Source organism: Tursiops truncatus, chromosome 20, assembly GCF_011762595.2.
Source record: "Tursiops truncatus isolate mTurTru1 chromosome 20, mTurTru1.mat.Y, whole genome shotgun sequence".
NCBI classification, from domain to species: Eukaryota; Metazoa; Chordata; class Mammalia; order Artiodactyla; family Delphinidae; genus Tursiops; species Tursiops truncatus.
This window is the reverse complement of record NC_047053.1, coordinates 27,466,539-27,484,734: the sequence shown is the minus strand read 5'-3', so window position 1 is coordinate 27,484,734 and position 18,196 is coordinate 27,466,539. Positions and strand designations below refer to the sequence as shown.

General features: G+C 50.8%; 1 protein-coding gene across 5 annotated transcripts in view; it reads right to left on the bottom strand.

Annotated features, from left to right (window-relative positions):
• The window catches only part of MSI2 (musashi RNA binding protein 2), a 389,780-nt gene that overhangs the window by 251,095 nt on the left and 120,489 nt on the right, over nt 1–18,196 (bottom strand). For all 5 annotated transcript variants that reach the window (XM_033847266.2, XM_033847265.2, XM_033847268.2 and 2 more), the window contains one exon: nt 3,334–3,426. In XM_033847266.2, coding sequence (XP_033703157.1) covers nt 3,334–3,426 — 93 coding nt within the window. The remainder of the gene's footprint in view (nt 1–3,333; nt 3,427–18,196) is intronic.

Here is an 18,196-nt window from a genome sequence, read left to right as displayed (position 1 = left end):
AGGGGGAGGGGGCGTCAATCTTCTGGGAGGAAGGTGGGAGAAAAGCAAAAAAGGGGTTACAAGCCTCCAACTTGAGTCATTTCAAGCTCTCAATGTGCCATCCTGCACCCACTCCTCTTACAGTAATGACATGTTTAGACTCCCTGAGCTCAGAGCCCCAAGACATCGATCTTACCCATCTTGATCGCCACCTGAAATAAACAGCCGGAACAGCTGCCGCCTCAGGCATGACGGGAAGAGGAAGAGGAAAGAAGCCTGACAACGAGGGAAACCTAAGAAGAAGGTGGCAAACTCTGATGGAGCCTGTGGAAAGATGGACAGCTCTAGACTTGGAGGAGGTAGGGTGTGAATTCTGGCTGTTACACTGCCTTACCTGGGTGACCTTTGCTGAGACTCCACCTCCCTGACCTGTACTGTCCACCTTTGTCAAATGCGCTGGATGACACCAAAATCCGCTGTGCAGAATCAATGAGGCCATGTAGGCCCAGGTTCCTGGCACTGTCCCTGGGCACCCAGAGGGGACACCATTTTTCCTTCTCTTTTGCACCCTCCCCACCCTACGTCTATCTTGGGGGTGGATCAGCAGCTGGAACGGGCCCAGGGTTTGGGTTCTATTATCAGACAAGCCTAGAGGAGAAGTCTGTGAACTTTCATAAGGCTGTGACCTTGAGTCAAAGGTGCAGTCCCACCAAGGCTCCATGTAACAATGTACAAAATGGGCAGCACACCCACCAGCATCCCAGAGAAGAACTGAGTGAGATAACGTAAGTCAAGGGCCGGGCCGTATCCAACACTTAACACGTACTCACTAAATTACTCACTGAATGACACCTTACTAACGTGCAGTTAACCAACTGAAAAGAGCCCCTAACAGCTTGACACAGTCGGGAGTGTGTGCCTATGCGTGAGTAGACTTTATGCAAGTGTGTGTGCGTGTGTTTTCCATCTCCTTCAATCAGGTTGTCAGTTTACTGTAACTCCTTTCACAGCCTCTGGATTTACTCAGCATCCCTGAGGCCCAGTAGCAGGGTCTCCCCTCCTTTGACCATTCTGGAGTCAAATGAATTATACGAGAATCCTGAGAGGTGGTGGGCTCTGCCGAAGGGAACACACATCACACCAGCTGCCCGCCGAACGAGGAATAAGCTATTCTGAAGACAGACCCAGATAAAGCACAGAGCATATGTATGCAACAGGCCACTAACACGTGACTATACAGAGCATGAGGGTTGTGAGACATTCAACGCCTCCTTAGTCCTTTAATAAAACACTTGATAGGTTTATGCATCCTGCAGGAGTCCGCCGACGTTACTGCAAAATTAACTGAGCGGCTTCAGAGCCGGCGAGTGCCAAGCCAGGGGAGAGTCTGTGGCCGCCTCCCAGTCAAGAGGACGGCTGTTCCCAGGGCAGGGATGGTCACTGCTGTGGGCTCGCACCCCCCCACCAACTGCCGGTGGACTGAGTCACAACGCTAAGTGTTAAGGAAGAACAATGGAAAGACAAAGAGAGAGAAAGGAGAGAGAGAGGGAGAGACCCAGAGCTGGGCATGTGCGGAGGGGTGGTAAGTATGAGCCTGTGTGGAAAATTCTAACAGCCCATCTGGGCAGCATCAACTTCCCCGACACCCGCAAATAGGCCCATGAGATTCCAAGGCAGGTTACGGCTCGAAAAAGAAATCCCACCTCATGTTTGCAAACACTACCTCCGGCCTGGTTTTAAAGGCAGAACGGTAGTAAAGAGGGTTCGCACTCCAGAGCCTTCCATTACGCAAGCTGGATTTGTCTCATTAAATTATTTCCAGTCTCTCTCCCTGGGCAGGGCGGGGCTGGGGGATGGATCAATCCCCCTTAATGCTTTAAATCAGTCTCGAAGAGAAGCGCTATAGTGTACACAACCACCAACACACCCAGTTATTTTTTAGAATCTGCCAGAATGAATCAGCCCCCAACCGGCAATGCCAGACAGTGCCGTGGGGAAGGAGTCTTTCATAACCGACCCAGAAGGGCAGCTGAGTGCCATTCCAAACGCAAGGCTGGGCTGGAAGAGGCTGGGTTCTCTGAAGCATGGTCTCCCATCCATGCAGAAATTGATTAATACCAGAGACAGGAAAATCTCTATTTTGAGGCTAAACAGAAGTCACAGCACTCATCCCAGAGGGCAGCTCCCAACTGGACACTCCTGGAGATGGGATCATAGCTGCCCATTGCCTTGGGCAAACAAATGAAAGCACAGAACTTTCAGACTGGCCAGTGGGCGGCAATGCCTTTGTACCACCCAGGGCAAGTGTGACAGGTGTCCTGGGGCAGGTGAGTGGCAGAGCTTAGAACAGCCGCGGGGTTTTCTCAGGATGCCTCGGCAGCCCTCTGCCACATCAGTCCTTCGGTGGAGGCGGGAGACACACGACAAGACACACAGAAGAAAACGATCCCACACCTGTGCTCCCAGGACAATGTCCACAACTGCTCAAAGATGCAGGAGGCGTAGGCCCTGTGCACGCACTCACCTGCCAGCCTCCTAGGACACAGGAGCCGGAGGAGGGGCACCACACAAACGCCAGCAAGACTCAGCGCCCAGCAAGCTGCCCTGCTGGAGCCCTGGGGCGACAGAGTCATTGGAGGAATGTGTCACCCTGGGGCAGAACCCACTCTCCAAGGCAGTGGGTCCCCCCCCCACCAACTAGAAAGGGGCTGAATTAATCATCTGTGGTTACGTGCCCTGTCTGTCTGTGTGACTCTGTCTGTCACACACACACTCCCACACTCCACTTCCTGACTCATCTGGGGCATTCTGAGCTGCTCCCAGCCCGTTCCCGCAGCAGAGCCCAGGGGATAATTGTACTGCTGTCTCACCGACATTCTGACAGGTACGAGCCCAGCATCTTTCCTGAGTTTCCTCGGGCGTTGGACAGGGGAGGGTTCAGCCGCAAGGGCCCCAGGGAGCCTCCTCTCTCAATGCATTTTCCAGAAGGGCACAGAATGAAGCCCAGTGCCAACTCTCAGGCCAGCTTCTGCAGGAGCTCCTGCCCTGTGACTCACAGCCCTGAATCCCTCACCAGGAGCTGCCACCATCAGCTCCCAGCCCAGGCCCCACGTGGCCGGCAAATGCCAGTGAATCGGCACTCAAAGGCCACTCTGTCTGCTCCCACAGGCACGTGGGGTGCCGTGCCCACCGCAAGCCGGACTCTTCCATCTCGGCTCCTGCCAGATTTCATTTACATCTTGACGGCCGAGTCCAAGGACAAGGTTCTTGAGGACACAGCTGTGGCCAAGGCAGGGGCCACGGCAGCCACCTCGAAGGACCGAGCAGACTGCCCCACCTCAATGCGCCGCTTACCTTGCCAAACTGCTCGAAATACTGCTTCACATCTTCCACCACCGTGTTCGCAGATAATCCGCCTACAAAGATTTTCTTTGTTCTTGTGACCATCTGCAAGAAATGACAAGAGGAAGACATGGGTTAACTAGGTTATCTGAAGCCACACTCACCGAGATGCTGAGCGAGCCGCTCTCCACACTTCTCTAGAGAGGAAGGCGATGTTAGGAATATACCAGCTGCACCAAGCGGGCCCTGTGGGCGTCTCGGGATACCGGAGACCATCACTCGGGATACCTCAGGCCTTCAGGCCGCAACCTGAAAGCTCGAGTTTCATACAGATGGAGAGGGAACCTCTTTGGCCTCCCTGTGATGTTAAGTCACACGTCAAAGCTATTTTAAACCTAAGAGACGTGAACAAAAGAGAACTACGGGCATAAAGGTCTGCTGCCCTGAAAGTACCCATAAAGTGTGTCCATAAGAAACTCGCACATAACTCAAACCCACGTGCAGACCGCCTACACCGAGCCGTTCTGGGTGCTGGCTTACGTCTGCCAACAGGACAGACAGGACCTCATACACTGGGACCGCCCTCCAAGCCCGGCCCCCAGGGCTCCTTCCCCTCTGGATGTCTCACCATTCACCTTGATTTGTCCTACACCCAGCCCAGCGCAGCTGGTCCCCAGGCCTCCACACCTCTGTCCACGCAGGTCCTGCCCCTTGGGAGACCTCTCCACTCCTGCACCTCCCTTGCCAAGTTCTGACTTTCCTCCGAGATCCAGTGCCCTTCTCCCAAATTCAAAATACCTGTGTAGTCGCCCCACCCAGAAGCTGTTTCTCCTGCTTCTGAACCCCAGACGCTGCGCCCCTCTGCCTCTCACACACTCACTACTTTTCACCTCGCACTGAAGTGAGTGATAATCCTGCCTTCGTTCTAACCTCCTCCCCCAGACCGAGGGCTCCTGACTCCTCTCGGTACCCCCCGGGGTGCAAATACAGGGCCAGGCACACAGAAGTCCACAGCCGAAGTCTGGTGGATGCAAAAACAAACGAATTTCTGCAATGGCCACATTTCAGAATCCCACCAGCCCTAAAGCAAAGGGAGGAGGGAACTCGATGATGTCCACTCTTCAGAGTGGGACCAATAATCTTACATAGAAGAGTGAAAGGCAATAAAATACAATAATTTTATTCTGAAGCCTAAGTTAGGCTGTGTGGGGTTTGCGGTTGGTTTTTTCTTTTTTTTTTTTGTTCTTCTTTAATGTCAAATAAAAAATTTTAAAACTCAGTGGATACAGGGTCTCACCAGTTTGGTTGCATATAATAAAAGCACAACGTCTTAACTCAATGGCTAGATCTTGTCGCAATACATAATACATACGTACATCAAATCATCACGTTGGATGCTTTAAATATCTTACCATTTTATTTGTTAATTACACCCCAATAAAGCTCTGGGAAAAAATGTTCGATGAGAACATACAAAGAAAAGCAAGACTAAAACCCAAAAATAAATGAATGAGAGGAATCTGAAAATATTAAAAAAAAAAGAAAGAAACAGCCACAATGTCACACGTGTCTATTGTAAGTCGATGCAGGCGGTACTCCCCTGGTGGCGCAGTGGTTGGGAATACGTCTGCCAATGCAGGGAACACGGGTTCGAGCCCTGCTCTGGGAAGATCCCACATGCCGCGGAGCAACTAAGCCCGTGCGCCACAACTACCGAGCCTGCGCTCTAGAGCCCGCGAGCCACAACTACTGAGCCCACGTGCTGCAACTATCGAAGCTTGCGCGCCTAGAGCCCCGTGCTCCACAACAAGAGAAGCCACCACAGTGAGAAGCCTGCCCACCACATCGAAGAGCAGCCCCTGCTCAGTGCAACTAGAGAAAGCCCACACGCAGCAACAAACACCCAACACAGCCAAAAATAAAAATAAATAAATAAATTTATTTAAAAAAAAAAAGTCGATGTAGCTTGCCTAAGTATGGGGGCCGTGGCTGCCTGGATCACGTATCACCGAGTCTCCTGACACACGTGTGGAGAGAATGAACCAACCAACCCACTCCCAACAGTAGAGACTCAGTGGAGTGACACCTAAGGGCACAGCGGTCCCAGGCAGGCTGTTCTAAGGAGTGTGAAAGGCTCTGGAAACCTGGCTTCTGTGTCTAAGTCTGGATGTGACCCTGGACAGGACTCGCCTGAGGGCTGGCTTCTGTGCTCTGCACGTGAAGTCCTGGACCAGAGCTCCCTGCCCCGCCTAACCCTGAACTCCCCCGAATCTGTGAGCATGGTGGGCCCGACAGGGAGGCTCCCAGACCTCAGGGACCTCACACTTTAACTCAGCAGCTCCCAGAGGGGACATGTGCCACCTCAGCCCCCTGACTGACCCCCGACCTGGAATACCCTTGTAGTGGACATCCTGTGCTGTCCCAGGAGGACACTGTCCTGGGGACTCTCATACAGCTCACTGGCCACCACGCAGTGGTTTGCATGTGTGTTTAAAACTGTTATTTACTATTTTTTCATCTCTTTTCAGATGAATGAGAGATTTGATGAGATAATGTACGTGAGGACATTCTATGAAGATCCCACCAGTGTCCACACCTCCGAGCTCCAAGAACCTCCGTACCGGTGGGCATCTTATCCAGCTCCTTGTTCATCTCCCTCCTTATCTGTCTCCCTGCTTATCCCTCAGTCTCCCTGGTGGATCAAGGTCACCTTCACGGTGACGCTCCATCAGGCCCTCTCCAGATTTAAATCTCTCCCTTACTAATCGCCAAATTTCACTCATCTAACTTTCCTAACGCATTCATTCAACAAATAGATTAAGTGCGAGGTGCTGGAACTCACATTCAAATACAGTGTGGAAGTTAATCCCCTTTAAAATGGAGATATAATAATTAGCCTACCATACAAGGTTCCTGTTGCAACTAAATTAAATAACATATGCCCAGGGCTTCCCTGGTGGTGCAATGGTTGAGAATCTGCCTGCCAATGCAGGGGACAAGGGTTCAAGCCCTGGTCCGGGAAGATCCCACATGCCACAGAGCAACAAAGCCCGTGCGCCACAACTACTGAGCCTGTGCTCTAGAGCCCGCGAGCCACAACCACTGAGCCCGCATGCTGCAACTACTGAAGCCCGTGCACCTAGAGCCCGTGCTCCGCAACAAGAGAAGCCACAGCAATGAGAGGCCCACGCGCCGCAACGAAGAGTAGCCCCCACTCTCCACAAGTAGAGAAAGCCCGCGCGCAGCAACACCAAAAATAAATAAATAAATTTACAAATAACATATGCCCAAGTGTCTGGTGGGACAGCGCGTAGATGATAAATAAATGGTCACTAGCTGAATCCAAAGTCAGCTACTAAATTCATCCTTCAAGCTCAGGAGAAACGTGCAGCAGAAAGATACCTTCCACCAAACACTTTGATAAATCAACTCTTACTGCCCATTCTCTTCCACTATCATTTCAAAAACACTTTCCTACATCTCTGCGTGATTTCAGATGGGCAAAGACTCCCAATAGCTTCATTTTAGATTTTTCATTCCTTTTTGTTAACCCCAGCCAAGCAATTAAATATCTATAAAGAAACACTAATGTGATCTACAAACATGCACTCGTGGAGTTCTCAACTTAAAGAAACTCTGGAGAGGTATTCCATAAAATGAACCCCACGGTCTCATTCAGACATTGTGTACAGCCAGGTGGGTATAGACAGCAGGCCCTATATATATTCCAAACGTTCCCATGGACGCAGAGAATTAAACGACCAACGTGTCTTCATTCCAAATAACAGAAGTCAACAGAATGTTCATTCCCCAGTAACTGGTAAAAAGAGAAGGTCCCCTCTTACACCCTCCACCGTTGCCCTACAGCCGTAAACCTGTCAAGACAGAGCCCTAAATGCTGGGGAAGACATCCAGCTATAAATCTACACAGTCCCAAAACAGTCTTTAAAACACTTCTTTTAAAACAAGGATGAGAAATTCCAGGCCCCAGACAATGTGGCCAAAGTATCCAAGTTACTAAAACATCCTCTCCAGGAACCAGCTCAGATATACAGATAGATCCCCACTCTTCAGCAAACACTAAAAGGAGGCTGGTTTAATCAAAACCTTCCAAACGTGAAGAGGCCAGTGGGAAGATGGGCAACACTTGGTTAGCTGCTCACTGACGTCTCAGCTTCAGGAGAGGACAGCATGGCTGGGGGGTGATGGGGCTCTGCAGGTGACCCCTCCCGCCAGGGGCGCTGGGGAAAATGGGAGTGAGTTACTTTGGGAATTCTGATGGCATCACTGCTAAATGGGCCGTGCACTGCTCCATGGTTTGCATTCTGGAGAGGGACGCAGGGGGCAGGCAGAGGATGCTGGAATCACACACTCTTCCCTCCGTTTCCCTCCCACCTCCATGGCTCCTTAGGACGCAGGAAGGGGGCAGCATGGGGACGTGGTGTCCAAGGTCTCAGTGGACTAAACGGAGGTCCTCAAATTCCCATCAATACTGTGAAGGTCTCATTTCTGTATACATGTGTGCGTGCGTGCGTGTGTGTGTGTGTGTGTATTGGGGGTACCTCTCTATTCGCAATCCTTGAGTCTTGGCTTCTCTGTGCCCCAGGAACCATAAAGCACCCCAGACCTTTAACCCTCTCTGACCCTGGAAACAGCAAGCAGGACCAGTTACACACTGGCCCCCGACTCTATCGCCCTCTGTGTTATAAAGTCCTCTCTGCCCACAGTGGAGAGAGCCACCTGTGTCTTCTTCCTGTGCTAGGCCCTTCGGGTAACTGTTTCCCAACCCACAGCCTTCACACCGACACACAGCTACTGCACACCAAAAGGCTCAGGGCCTCCACAGCACACTTAGATGGAGAGGGCCACCCATCTGCTCCAGAGAGAGCTCAGTCCGAAATCCACAAGGAAATGGGTCTGAAACCTCCTTGGCTTGGAGTTTTTGGTGGAAGGTTGCACCCAGAGCGAGGGCCCTACACCCTCGGGGACAGCCCCTCCCCTAGCAGATGCCTCCTTTTATGGTCTAGGGCGGCATTCTGGGAAGGCGTGTGTGTTGTGTTTGTGTGTGTGTGTGTGTGTGTGTAGCACGCATAGGGGCATGGGGAGGGTCTGGGCTGTCACAAATCACTGCTGCAAAGTTCTGTTATCTGGACCCGTAATTTAACTAAACACTACTGCTCTCCACACAACTCTTGGCTCCAGAAAGAGAACCCCAGCATCCATTCCGGTTCGGAAAATTGCTGTTTACACATAAGAACTGGCCAGAGCCAGCTGCTAACAAGAGCCGCAAAGAACACTCCACCTTACTGCCTCTCACCAGAGAGCTGGCTTTTTTCTGAGTTTCAAAAATTCCCTTTTAAAAAAATGTGTTTCCATCTGAAATGGTCACTCAGAGTGGAGCCACTGGCTGTATTTTTATAAAATCGAATAAAGCGTGTGTGTGTGTGTGTGTGTGTGTGTGTGTGTGTGTGTGTGTGTGTGTGTGTTGAAGGCAGAGGGTGGAGGCATTAGAATCTTTTAGGATGAGATCGAAGAGGAAATTTTAGCTCCAACAGCACTGGCCCAAAGATATTAGTTGTCACACAAGAAAACAACAGAACAACAATAAATATTTCTGATCCTAATAAATGCATGGAAAGGCAGGAAATGGCTCTGGAGAGTCTTAAATGGGTGTGAGAGAGGCCCAGAGAAACTCAGCCAGCTCTTGCCATAACCATGCTCCTGAAAAGAGTTCAAATTCCCCTCGGTGAAAAACCACGAGCCATCTTCACGGCCCGAGAACGCAGGCTCTTTGCAGATGCCCTCCCATCTATGGGAATCCCAAGGTTGAAAGAGCCCAGGAAGGATGAGAACGCTAGCACTGGGCGAGCTCTCGCAAACCTGACCGTCCATCATCCCCATTATGCAGATGAAGAAATCAAGTCCCAGCAAGGTGACTCATGTGCTAGTTAAAGACAAGGCAGAGTGACAACGGAGAACTGGTAAGTTGGCAGATACCACGTGAGTTCATACTAGATTCTGAATTTGGCAAGCACTTTGCTCTTCAGGATCTGGGATGAGACTGTGTGGTATCATCAACTCTGCATTTGAGAATTAAGCCCAATCTTTAATGGTAAAGAAGCTCTAGGAAGGCTGACTGAGATCCTAGAAGCCCCAAACTCCACGGCCCCCTCCCCCAGGGTGTTTCTTCCAAGGCACCTGTCCTCTAAAATTCCTACATTCCCCCAACAGTTTCTTCCATTCTGCCCTCCTCCCCCTAAACTACCACTCTTGCCAACACCAACACCCCAATCACATCCGAATCCGATGGCAAAACTCATGTAACATACGAAATCAGAACACAAGTCAGGAACTGGGAATCTTCTCCAAAAATTTCTAGAATCATACGTGGCAAAAGAGACTACAGTGGCTTGATGAGTCCCCCCCAAAATTCATGTCCACCTAGAACCTCAGAATGAGATCTCATCTGGAAAGAGGGTCTTGCAGCTATAATTAATAAAGGATCTTGAGATGAAATCACCCTGGGTGTAGTGTGGGCCCTAAATCCAATGAGGTGTCCTTATAAGAGGAGGAGAGGGACACACACACACACACACACACACACACACACACACACAAAGGTCGTGTGAAGACAGAGGCAGAGACTGCAGTGATGTGTCTACAAGCCAAGGAATGCCAGCAGGTCCCAGGAGCTAGGAGAGAGGCGAGGGACGGTTTCTCCCTCGCAGCTTCCACAAGGGAGCCTCTGTCTCTTCCAGACTTGTAGACTCCTGAACTATGAGAGAACACTTCTGTGGCTTCAACGACCCAGTGTGTAGCAGCCCCAGGTAACTAACATGGGGACCTCCTTGGGAGAGGCTCTCAGACACCACGGGCTCAATCTCACCTTTCCCTGGTGACGGTGGGGCGTGGCCCACAAGGACGCCTCCACCACCCTGGGGGAGAAGAACGCTACACCCCAGGTGTGACCATCTGAGTCTGGCCCCCCGGGGAAGGCAAGTCACACTCATCATTTGCACAAGCAGTATGGCAGGGGCCGCAGGGTCAAGGCTCTGCCCCAGAAGGTGAGCTGGGAAGGTAAAGGAGTCAGGAGAGCAGAGCCAGCGCTCGAAGAGAAGCGGCCCAAAGGCGACTTAAGTTCCTCTGATAAAACATGGAGGGCCAGGGTTGACACACGGCAGGGTCCCTCCTCATAGCAGATCCTCTTCTTCTACGGACAGCCGTGGTGCCCGCGTCTCCTCCACGCTCAGAACGCGCTGTCCTCACTGTGGACCCACTGTGGGCCCAGCCCATAGCTGAGCCCTCCTCACAGCTGCCCTCCCTCAGGCCTCACGTCGGTCCTCAGACGGGTCTCAGCTTCTCTTCCACAGCCAAGGAGACAGGCTCAGAGATGTGAAGCGTCCAAAGTCACACAGCACTAGCGGGTGACAAAATGGGGCGTCACAACCCTGAGCTTTCTTTTTTGGTGGGGGGGCGGGGGGGGCACGCCACGCGGCATGTGGGATCTTAGTTCCCCAACCAGGGATCGAACCCAGGCCCCTGGTAGTGGAAGCACCGAGTCCTAACCACTGGACCACCGGGGAATTCCCCAACTTGAGCTTTCTCTTCGTTGAATCTCCTACACCTTTACTTGCGACATCCCAGCAAAAAGAGACAACTGGGGACAGGGAGACGAGGGGGTGCCAGGAGGAGCAAGTCTGATTCTGCCCTTTTCGATTCTGAAGCCAAGATGCAAAACAGACAGGCCAGATGCTGCTGGTGGGAACGTCAAATGCTGCATCCGCTCTGGCAAACAGTCTGGCAGCTCCTCAAATGATTAACTGTCGAGTTACCATAGGACCCAACAATTCCACTCCTACTATGTACCCAAGAGAAATTAAAACGTATGTCCGCCCAAAACCATCCCCACAAAATGTTCACAGCAGCCTTGTTTGTCAGTCAGAAAGTGGAACAACTCACCCATCAAACAACCCATGGATGGATGGATGGACGGATGGATGGAAGGATGGATGGATAAATTAAGTGTGATCTATCCACAGGATGGAATATTATTTGGTCACAAAAAGGAATGGAGCGCTGACACATGCTACAACCTGGATGAATTTTGAAAACATTGTCTGAAGTGAAAGAAGCCAGTCATAAAAGACCACATATTGTATGACTCCATTCATAGGAAAGTCTGATGGGGAACCCCATAGGGACAGCACGTAGAATAGGGGTTGCTTAGGGCTGAGGGAGAGGTCAGGAGGTGTGGCTAAAGAGTATGGGGCTCCTCTGTGAGGTGGTGAAAATGCTCTAAAACGGACTGTGGTGATGGTGCGCGTATCTGTGAACAGACCAAAAACCACTGAACTATACACTTCAAATGGGTAAATGACATGGCATGTGAATTGCATCTCACTAAAGCTGTTTTTGGAGTTTTTCTTAATGACAGGCCCAAAAGATCCCCAAGTCAAGAATCTGAGTGCAAAAAGGGCTTAAGATAAACCCAAGCATCCAAGAAAGCATGCTTCCCCTGTTCCATCCACCAGCTAATTCCATGTGCCTCGATTCACCCACGGTTGACCACTGGACAAAGGTGTAACAATATCTGATGTTGTCAACTGGAGAAATTCATTTAACTTCAGAGGAAATTAATTATAAATGTAATCCCAAATGTTTCTTAGAGCTCTCTCTCCCCGCCTGCAGCTATTAGCCAGAAAGCACCAGTGGTCAGGCTACAATTTGGCATTCCCTCTAAATAGCTTTAAAAGTGGAAGGAAAAGAAGAGCCTTCATCTCTATGGGTCTAGAATATAATGTATACACAATTAGCCGACATAGCCAGGTTACAGCATTCCCTCTGATTAAAATAGTAACGCACCTAAAAGGAAGTGTGACCTCCTAGTGAAGGCGATCAGGCTGCTTCGGCAGGGAGCTGACTCCCCAGTCCTTTCCAAGCACTCACCCAGCTCCCTCCCAGGCTAATTTAAAAAATACGTCTTCCTCTTACCCTTGGGGGAAAAATCTGCAGCCAGAGAGGCTGACCTGTCCACAGATTAGTATCAGAGAGTAATATCCTAGCCAGCGGCACTCAGACCGGGGGCCGGGGGATAACAGAAAAAGGTGCAGAGATGGAGTGCTCCCTTGGAGAGCACAGGAAATTAAGGATCGTAACCTGATGCTGAGCAAGGTGGCCGGCTGGCCATCACACCATCATCCCAGGTACCCAAGCTGCTCTGCAACCACGGGTAGTGTCTCCATCCTTCCATCCCTCTCAGAGCCCCCGGCCCCCAGTACTTGTCACGGAGTAATGGACTCAGTACACAGAAGGCCCCAAAGACTCTCTCCAGGGTTCAAATGATGACCAACCCACAGAGGCAATTAAAACCCATCATCTCTTACGGCAACGGTATTAAGCGAAACTAAGTACCCTTTACCGCTGCTGAATTTTCGAGGAAGCCGAGCATTTCTGCATACGAAACAGGTGCCTCTACAGCCCCAGCCAAGGGACAGGCAGCCAAAGCAGACTCTTAATAAACCCCAGAACAAGGTGGGAAAGAAGGGCCAGACAGGACAGCAGGCTGGGGTGAACTCAGTTCCCTCCACCTGTGCCTGTCCCTCCAGCAGCAGGAGCCCGACTCACCCGCCCAGGGTGGACTTTTTCTGAAGACAAAGAGAAGGTCTCCCCGTGAGGGGGAGGGCCCTAGAAATGGTAACACGATGGTCCCCGCGCCGTGGCTAGAGCCTAGGTCCAAGGTGACCCTGCCGACAGAAAAGGTCCAAGGGAAACAATAATAACAAGTTTAAAATTCTTTGTCCACCCGGTTTCACGTTTTCAAGCACATCTGTGAACACTGAGACATACTGAATAACTCCCCTGGCTGGTCAGATGACAAGAGGTCAAGTCTCTCCACAGCGCTGGGAGACACCTTCCTCCTCTGAAAAATGGGCATAAAGCCCTGGCCTGAACGACACAAACTGAGACGGCAAATGTGAAACCCTAACTCAAGACCACGGCCCATAGGAAGCCCCTGTACCTTGAACCAAACCACCAAGGCCAACCCAAACCCCGAGTCCACGCCGCTCACACACACCTTCCTCAGAGCTTCTCCCCTGGCTCCAGCCTCGCCAGCGCCAACCTCCAGGCAGAGAGGTGCCTGAGGTCTTACTCACAGCTGTGCTCAGGGTCAACTGAAGCCAGCCCGTGTGCAGGCCCCGGGACTGAACACACAGCTGAGGGGATGGGTTCAGACCACCCCTTCCTACTTCCCAAACCACTCTTTTCCTGAAACATTTCAGGTTGTCTGGGTAGCAACTACCAGAGAGGCAGTTTCTACTCAGAAGTTAAGCATTTCACAAATCAAAACCACCATGAGGCACCATCTCAGGCCAGTCAGAACGGCCATCATCGAAAAGTCTACAGACAGCAAATGCTGGAGAGGGTGTGGAGAGAAGGGAACCTCCTACACTGCTGGGGGGAATGCAAATTGGTGCAGCCACTAAGGAAAACAGTGTGGAGGTCCCTTAAGAAACTAAAAATAGAGCTACCATATGATCCAGCAATATGCTATTCTGGGCATATATCCAGAGAAAACCATAATTTGAAAAAAATACACACACCCCCATGTTCACAGCACCACTATTTACAACAGCCAAGACATGGCAGCAACCTAAATGTCCACTGACAGATGAATGGACAAAGAAGATGTGGTGCATGTGGACAACGGAATACTACTCAGCCATAAAAAAGAATGAAATAATGCCATTTGCAGCCACATACATGGACCTAGAGATTATCACACTAAGTGAAGTAAGCCAGACAGAGAAAGACAAATATCATATGATATCATATATATGTGGAATCTAAAATATGATACAAATGAACTTATTTGCCAAACAGAAACAGACTGACAGGCATAGAAAACATACTTATGGTTACCAAAGGGGAAAAGCAGGGAGGGAAAAATGAGGAGTTTGGGGTTAGCATAAACAAACTTCTATATGTAAAATAGATAAACTACAAGCTCCTACTGTATAGCACAGGGAACTATACTCAGTATCTTGTAATAAAACATAATGGAAAAGAAGATGAAAAAGAATATATACATGTAACTGAATCACTCTGCTGTACATCAGAAACTAACACAACTTTGTCAATCAACTGTGCTTCCATTAAATAATTAATTAATTTTTAAAAGGAAGTTAAGCATTTAAAAGTTCCTTGAAACCAGAAGAGCCTCTGTGTCCTCCACGTGACGGGCAGGAGAGCTCAAGGCGCACGCTGAAAACCACGTGAGGAAGGACGGTCAGAAGACAGACCCTTGGTTAAGGAAAACGAGGCTTAGTACGGCACCACTGTACTCTGGGGAAGACTGGTCGATAGAGGACTTCAGGAACAACGACACAGCTCTTCTTGGGAGAGAAAGGATGAAAACTAGGCTGGCAGGCAGGCTCTGAAGCCAAGGTATCCCATCCCCCAGGCCCTCCAGCGGATTTCAGGAGAAGAACAAATGGCAGCCTTAACCCTTAGCCTTGATTACCGTCATTAACATATTTTAGATGCACATGGCAATCAGTTCTTGATGAGCAAGTTTTACCTAATGCACGGAGCTGCACCAGGCTGCAGGTTCCCTGACACTCCCAGAGGACAGCAGGGCTCAGCCCCGGCTGCACCTTGGAACAGCCTGGGGAGCCCCGAAAACCTACAGATACGGGCCCCACCCTCGGGGATTCTGATTTCATTGGTCTGTGGGGAGGCCTGGGCATCAGTATTTTTTCAACATTCTCCAGATGACTCTCATGTACAGTCAGGGCTCTGTGAGCAGCTGCTTGGGCCATCTTACAGGAGAGCAAGTGGGCGACGGAGACCTCAACAGAAGGTCTCGTTATTACCATCCTGCACACAAGAGTGGGGAAAAGCCAGGGCAGAGCAGAAGGAGGCTGGGACTTGAACCAGGGAGCGCTGGGCTTGAGTCCCTTGCAGGTGAGCCATGGGCAAAAGTGACGGCAATACCTGTATGTCACAGAGCTGCCGTAAGCATCACCAGAGACAGGGATGTGAAAGCACCTGGCACATGTCAAAAAACATTTGCTTGAATCCCGGGAGAGTGAGAATGCAGACCAAGAGGGTCAGAGAAGAAAACAAATTGCAGAGGACTGTCTCTGGTAGCAAGCCACATTCATTCACTCGTTCTCTCATCAAACGTGTTTTGAGGACCTACTATGTGCCGAGCATGGTGCTCGGCTTGACGGATGTTAAGTGGACCAAGCCCTGGCCTCTGCTCTGAAGGTGTTTACAGTCAAGTAGCAGGCTCATTACTGCAGCCTGGGGAGGCTTTGGGGCGCAAGACTGGGTGTGACCTGAGGCTTGAAGTCAGCAGCGGGGAGCCAGGAAAGGAAGGGGAGAAGGGCCTCCCCAGCTGAGGCTGTAGCATCTTCAGTGTTGGCTGAAAGGCTGCAAGCGAACCTGAAATACTGTAGCTCAAGGTATCAATGGAATGCAAGGAGAAGGGGGGCCAGGCCAGGCAGGGAAGGCCCTGCAGGCCATGACAGGAAGCAACAGGAAGCCTCCACAGGGTTTAAATAGGGGAGCAACTCTTCATTCGGCTGTTAAAGAGAAAAGCAGGGCCACCGTGGGGGGCTGAGTCACCTTAACACTTAGATGCTGGCAAGGAGGCAAGAGTGGCGAGAAAAGCATGAACCAGAAAGAAGGTTCCCAGACCTAGTGACCTGCATGCAGCCCGGGGTCCACTTCCCCATGAGCAGGTCCCTCCCTGCTCTGTCACTCATTCTACTGTTCCAGAAACATGCCGGGGGTGGGAGGAAAGGGCGGGGCAGGTGGGGGAGGCACAAGGAGAGAGAAGCACATTGTACCCTTGGCGTGGTCGTCTTTGGTGAGCACTCAGCCACCTGCTGGGCCATAAATTTTACCTGTCAAGAAAAAAAAAAGTCAAATTCCCCTCCCAGGATGTGCTGGTCCGGTCCCTGCCACCCGCCACAAGGAACTTCCTTTGAGGGAAACAGGGTACCCAAAGAAGTGTTTGCAGTAAAAGAGAGAAGCCAAGATGATCGTGAGCCAGTCCCTCTACCTGTTATTAAATGTCTCACCCCTCGGGAGAGGGAGGGTGATCTTTCTAAACCAAAGAGATCCTTGGAGGCAGAAAAGAGCATCGATTTGGAGATTCTGGAGATGGGAGGGCCAGGTTCCAATCCCAGCACGCAGAGCAGGTCCAGTGATAGAGCAGAAAGAGGAACCCAGGAATCTCCATTCTGACGCATATATACTAGGTGACCATGACAAGTGACTAAGCTTCTCTGACCTTGAGTTTCTCCCTCTGTAAAATGGGATTAAAAGAGCTAACACATGAAACACGCTTAGCACGGGGCTGGAACGACAGGCAGACAAACTCCCTCTTCCCCCTTCCCCGCCGCCTGCCCTGCCCCGCCAGTCACTGAACTCTCTCGGTTTGGCCATGAACGGGAATCAAACCTTTCCTGCCTGTCCCGCAGACAAAACAGAAGGAAAAACACTTGGAAAAGGCAAGAAGCACGCTTGTAAATTTAAAGACTAGTTACTACGGATTCTACTTTTTTCAGATTTCTCGGACACCAAACTGAATCAGCCCACCCCCAGCAGTGGTCCTGGGCAACCACAGTATTCCAAGGGCTGAAGATGCTCCAGCAAAAAGGATGCCATCTCGGGCTTCCCTGGTGGCGCAGTGGTTGAGAGTCCGCCTGCCGATGCAGGGGACGCGGGTTCGTGCCCCGGTCCGGGAGGATCCCACATGCCGCGGAGCGGCTGGGCCCGTGAGCCATGGCCGCTGAGCCTGCGCGTCCGGAGCCTGTGCTCCACAACGGGAGAGGCCATGGAAGTGAGAGGCCCGCGTACCGCAAAAAAAAAAAAAAAAAAGATGCCATCTCAGTGCAAAGCAGTGTCTTTATCCACCTTAATCTAGGCAGCCCCTTACCCTACAAAGAGAAACAGACTATTCCACATGAGGAAGATCATTCTCTCTATAGGAGATAAAAGCTGTCCATGCCTTGGAGGTCATATTTCTCTGCAACACCAATATCCTAACGTGCCTGTTGTCTCCTCATGCCAGGAACATATTTCTATAAATCCTTACATAAAAGAAAACTTCACTTTCCAGAGTGATAAACAGGGGAGAAAAAGGAAACAACAGTCGCAGCAAAAACATCACCAATCAAACAGAACTCGGTCCACCAGGAACTTGACTAAATGTGCGACGTTACAGATGTTTTATAGCCGTGGTGTCTGTTCTATTTAAAACACTTGCACTCGGCCAACCCAACCACGGGAAAGAGAGAAAGAAAAGCTATGCTCCCCAGTGTGCCCAACCCAGCTAACTGGTCTGGGCTGGCTGTTTATTGAGGTAAAGAGGTAACCGGGGACCTGTAGCTGCCGGCCGAACAGTGGAAGGCTCATTTCATAGTTCACTCTGGAGGGCTGTCAATTCAGCGTCACGGCCCGACAAATGGCGCCTGGTCTCTCTGAAGGGCACTTCTGCCTGGAAGACCCGGGTCTTCTATGGGGAACTTACCCTGCACCTGACAAGGCTTCATAAAATCTAGTTCCCTTCCCTCAAGGAAGAAAAATCTGCCCAGTTAAGCCTCATTTGTCCAACAACACTCATTCATTCCCTCCACAAACATTCGTTCAGTGCCTGTCATGCATAAGGCCCTAAGCTAGAGGCTCACAGGCAAATCAGCCATGGTCAGGATGCCCCGTGTCCCCCGAGAATGGAAGCCTCATAAGGGAGAGTCAATTCACCCACCAGAATGGAAGCATCATAAGGGTAAGACTTTTGTCTGTTTTGTTCACCACTGCATTCCTAGCACCTAGAAGAACACCTAGCACACAGCAAGCACTCAAT